General features: G+C 35.3%; 1 protein-coding gene across 1 annotated transcript; it reads right to left on the reverse strand.

Annotated features, from left to right (window-relative positions):
* Positions 1 to 148: 148 nt before the first annotated feature.
* LOC124457182 (uncharacterized protein K02A2.6-like) lies at positions 149 to 1,483 on the reverse strand. Its single transcript, XM_047007466.1, has 2 exons — positions 1,408 to 1,483; positions 149 to 594 (listed from the first exon to the last, which is right to left on the reverse strand). Exons 1-2 carry the CDS (start codon positions 1,481 to 1,483, stop codon positions 149 to 151), a joined length of 522 nt encoding a protein of 173 aa, XP_046863422.1.
* Positions 1,484 to 5,683: the final 4,200 nt, after the last annotated feature.

Consider the following 5,683-nt stretch of genomic DNA (forward strand, 5'->3'; position numbering starts at 1 on the left):
TAATAATTCTGCTGGTGAGTACCCGTTCTGCAATGGTGATGATCTGTATGCAAGTAAACCTGAATAAGGATCTTCGGATTTTATGATTAAGTTCTTTGCAGTTTTTACAGCACTTTTTGTTTCTCCATTACTTTGAGGATAGCGAGGACTACTTGTTAAATGTGTAAATATCCCATTCTTCAGCAAATTTAATAAAAATAGCTGCAGCATACTGTGGACCATTATCCGACACAACTGTTTCTGGTATAACATGACGAGAAAATATGGATTTCATATGATTGATAACATCTTCTGCAGTTGTGCTTTTTTTCAAAGGAGCAATTTCAAAATATCTCGAATAATAATCTACTACAAGCACATAATTTTTTCCGCTATGTTCAAACAAGTCTGTAGCAACTTTCTGCCACGGTCGTTGAGGAAAACACGTTGTTAGTAACGGCTCTGCAGGATTTTCTCTGTATTTACAACAAATGGAACAATCAGTAACCATGTTTTCAATGTGCTTACTTAGTCCAGGCCACCAAACAGATTCTCTTGCTCTTTCACGACACTTACGGATGCCTTGATGGCCAGCATGAATCTTTTCTAGAATATCTAAACGTAGCGATGATGGAATTATCAAGCGTGAGTCTTTCATTAACATTCCTTTCTGCATTGTAATTGTTGCTCTTTCAAAGTAATAAAGTAACAAGGTACTAGTAATTCGATTTTGGTCCGGCCAACCTTCCGAACAAAATTCCACAAGTTTCGTACAAACCGGATCTTCTTGTTGGTGTCAGCGAATTTCTTCTAGCCTTCTCTCACTAGCTGGTATGTTTTGAACAATCTGTGCAACATAAATGTTCAAATCTTGGGATAAATTTTTATCAGATTTTGTAGGTTGTCTCATAATAGGCGCTCGAGACAATGCATCCGCTACAAGCAACTCTTTTCCTGGTATGTGACGAATAGTAAACGAATATTTCATCAGCCTCGTCTTGAATCTCTGTATTCTTGGAGGAAGTTGGTCTAATATCTTCGAGCCAAGCAGAGGAACCAAGGGTTTATGATCAGTTTCTATCACAAAATCCATTCCTGAAATATAATCATTAAATTTCTTACAAGCCCAAGTTGTTGCTAATGCTTCCTTTTCAATCTGAGCATATCGCTCTTCGGTAGTTGTCATTGATCTTGACGCATAAGCGACTGGTTTCTTTTCTCCTTTCTTAATTGCCAAAGAACTGCTCCTATACCATACGACGATGCTTTGACTGCCAATTTATTGTTTGTACTGAAATTTATTCTTTGTACTCAATAGATCTCTAATAGGTTTTGTTTTTTCAGACAAATTTGGAATGAATTTTCCCAATTGATTAACCATTCCCAAAAATCTTCGCACATCACTCACATTTTGTGGCACTTCCATACCTTGTACTGCTTCAATCTTTTCTGGATCTACTTGAATTCCATCTTCACTCACTATATTACCTGAAAACTTTACCATCTTCTTAGAAAACTCACACTTCTCAGGATTTAGTGTTATTCCAGCATTATCAAATTTTTTCAGCACAGCTTTCAGTCTACTGTCGTGTTAATTTTTTGTCTTTCCAAGAACAAGTACGTCGTCAACTATGCTTACTTGACCATCTTGTTTCTCCAGCAGCTGTTTCATTCTTTTCTGAAAATGCTCAGGTGCGGATTTAATACCGAAAGGCATTCTGTTGAAACAGAATCTTCCGAACGGAGTAATAAATGTAGTTAACAAACGAGAGTTTTGTTCTAGTTTTTCTTGCCAGAAACCAGAGTTACAATCTAGCTTCGAAAAATATTTTGAAATAACGCCAAGTTTTTCCATGCTCGTCAATTCATCATGAACTTTCTTTGTCATTGTTAAAGGTATTCTTCTAGGTGTGGTTAACGCAAATGGGATAGCACCAGGTTTTAATTTGATGTTGTATTCTCCGTCTAATTTACCCAGACCTTTAAACAAGTTTGGATAAGTAGCCTTTATTTCTTCTTCCATATCACTTGCATCATTTGACTGAATCGCTTCGACTGTCGCTATTAGATCAAGGGCATTTATAGCTGGACGTCCCAACAATGGATCTTTCAAATTTTTCACAATATAAATATCTTGCTCTGTTGTTTTTGAAGTAGCAGTTCTCAATGTTGCTCGAATTTTTCCCTTTACTGACAGCTTTGCTTGATTTGGCCCGAACAATTCTTTATTAGTTGATTGCATCCGAGTTATGCCTGTTTGCATAAACACCGGTTCTGGAATCACCGTCACATCAGCGCCCGTATCAATTTTAAATTTCACTGTAGACTTTCCTAATAATAAATCGATTGCCCATTTTCGCTCATTTTCTATATCGCTAATTGTCCCAAGAAAAAAATCTCCTGGGGAATCCGTGCTTTTGTCATCAACTGATTGAATTTTTGCGCTTGAGTTACTTCTGCATACCGCTGTAAAATGCCCTTGTTTATTACACTTTAAACAAGTTTTATTGTTCGCTGGACAATCCTCTCTTTTGTGAATTGTTGATCTTCCGCATCGAGAACATTGACGGTTTTTCTTTCTCGAATGTTGATCGGGACTCCTATTCTGATTCCATTTTAACTTCGATTTTTGTGTCGTATCATTACCTTTTCGTTGATTTGTTCTTACGCGACCAATCAGCCCATTTTCGCTGTCTCCTTTTAGAATATCGTGATGGTGCTTGACAAGCTGCGATGATTTCACCTCCCTAATAGCTTTCTCCAATGTTAATTTATCATCTTGCATTAGCCTTTGTGAAAGGTTTGCATTTTGTATACCGACGACAATTCTGTCTCGTATCAGCTCGTCTTTCAGTGTTCCAAATTGGCAAGTTTCCGCCAGTTTGTACAAATCTTCCACAAAGTCGATGACTGATTCTTTTTCACCCTGTATTCGTTTATTGAACCGAGAACGCTCGAAAATTGTGTTCGATCGACCAACAAAGTGCGATGCAAATTGTTCTACAACATTTCCGTACACCATATCTCTTTCGCTTATTTGAAAGCTTTTTAAAAGATCATTGGTATTGCCTCCCATAGCATATACCAAAGTATTGATTTGTACTTTATCATCCTTTTCGTCTAAGCCAGCTGCGATGCGATAACATTCGAATCGTTCAATCCATCGCTTCCAGTCTTCGGGCTTTTTCGATTCTAATTTTTCTGGCAATGGAATTTGTGTTTGAAATGCCATTTCTTATTTATCTCCACGTCTCTTGTCCACTGGTCTTTACCATTTTAGACAGAATCTCATCGCTGCCACCATGTAGAGTTTTTATTAAGTGCCTTCTTATCTAAATGTCCTCTATATATATACATTATAAGCGGAAGTAATATTCAACAGGAAGTGACGTCTACACAATGTTCTCGTCATGTTTTCATTGTAAAGTGAAAACTTATCAGGGAAGGCCAAAAGGTAGCAAATATCTAAAAAATTTTACTGTTTCAAGAAATCGAGAAACAAAGGAGAAATCTTGTACACGTAAGTAACTGCAAGAAACTGGTAAATTTTGACCATGTTTTAAAAGCCGACCAATTGTAAAATCTTCTTGGGTGAAATTAATGATTTAAAATATTAAAAAAAATTGATAAAAAAAATTCTAGCATCACACTCACATTTATATTCATAAATTACATTGCTTAAAAGTTTTTTAGAGATTTTTTTGGGTGGGTGGTAGAATAGTTCTTTTCAAAAATATAAAGATAACATTGCTCGCAAAAAAAAAATTATCAATAATATTTTTAGTTTTCCTTTCAATATCATCAGAAGCCTTACCCATCCATGGAAGTTTGATAAACACAGGGCACATAGCTGGTCCAAAATGCTTGAACATGAATCAAATTGTCAGTTAGCGTTCTTGGATGTTCTTGTCCATAAACGCAATGGTCAATTCCTCCCAAGCATTAATCGCAAGGCAACTTTTTCGGGTTTGTACACACGCTTTGACTGTTTTTCTTCACACAGAGAAAAAATTTCTTAAGTGAAGTGTTTAATAAATTGAACACTTAGACTGTCATCGGAGGATTTCATTGAGATTGATCTCAACTCATTGAAAAAGATGTTTCTCTCAAATGGATATCCGGAATAAATGCTTCATAAACTTTTCTCATCCACAAAAAATGAGCAGAACAGGCATTTTGGAGAGGCTAAGTGCCCTGTGTTGATCAAACTTCCATGGATGGATAAGGCTTCTGATGATATTGAAAGGAAAACTAAGAATGTTATGAATAATTTGTTTTTGGCGATCAATGTTATCTTTATATTTTCGAAAAGAGGTATTCTATCACCCACCCCAAAAAAGTCTCTACCGACACAACTTTTAGGCAATGAAATTTATGAATATAAATGTGAGTGTGATGCTCCATATTTAGGTAGAGTGACTCAAAGGTTGGGTGATAGGATTAAACAGCATGTACCAACTTCAATCAGAAATGGAACGGTCCCCTCAAGACAACAAACAGAACGTGATTGTAAGAAAAGTAATTTAGTTTCATGTGACTCCGCGATAGGTAAACATCACTTGAATAATTCCCATTGTGCTGATTCTTATTCAAAGGACAATTTTAAAATCATTAGGAAATGCCGTTGATTCTTTCAGTTACGCATTATGGAGGCTGCTTTAATTAAACTAAACAATCCCGTCTTCCGCCGACAAAAGGATTATGTTTTTATATATGCGTGAATATTCATGTTTTGTGACCTAATGTGCTCAGCAGTAGGTAGTGACCGACAAAGAAGTTATGTAAATAGGAATGGCCAAGAAAGTATGGCATTTAATTATTGCTTAAAGGCAGGTCTTTTAACTTTATAAAAGTTTGTGGAAGCTTCATCTAAGGTTTCATTTTTGACACATTTACTCTAAAGACTAGTACCAAACATAACTCTCGATAATTTTTTGTAGTATTGTGACCACTTTAAGTTCTTTATTGCGTTGACATCTTTAATTATGAAACAAGATACACTAGCATTTTTCAGATTGGCCAAATTTGGTACCACATCAATATTAGCTGAATATGTTAAACTATTTTTGGCGAAAAGACAATTTTTTGTTTTTAAGCCATTAACATTTCATCTTTAGATGCAAATAATTGACAATCTTTATTAACTATATTACTTTTCAATATCTTTTACACTGAGAGTGAACATGCAGATGTTTGTAGCTCTGCATGTAAAAGTTTGAATTTTTTTATTTTAAAAGTTTAAACAGAATGCTCCTTGCGTCATGGATTATCTTAGATGCATCTTTATCCTCATTTGCAAAGTTCACGAAAATGTTAAGTTCTACAAAAAAGTGACATACGATCTACGTTTATCGAAAGAGGAAAAACTTAAGTGACTTTTACAGCTTTCTGAAAATCGGTTAGCTCATTGGAGGGTAGAGGATAACAGTTAAAGGTTTTCCTTGGTAAAAATCCTTTAAGCAGTATCTTTTTAATCATCATAGAGAAAATACGAGACTTAGATAAAGGAGATATATTGCTGTATATAGCTTCTCTAAATTAACATTATGACCGTAAGTGTCTTAGAGTGACCAACCAGCCATCTGCTTATTATTTTATTTCTCTCTTTAATAAAACTGGTACGCAAGAATTAATTACACGATCTTTGCAAACTCAACATTGTAGTCTGTTTCACCATTTAGCAATGATTTCGGATGTTTTTATT

This window comes from Xenia sp. Carnegie-2017, unplaced genomic scaffold, assembly GCF_021976095.1.
Source record: "Xenia sp. Carnegie-2017 unplaced genomic scaffold, XeniaSp_v1 HiC_scaffold_6, whole genome shotgun sequence".
In the NCBI taxonomy this organism is placed as follows: Eukaryota; Metazoa; Cnidaria; class Anthozoa; order Malacalcyonacea; family Xeniidae; genus Xenia; species Xenia sp. Carnegie-2017.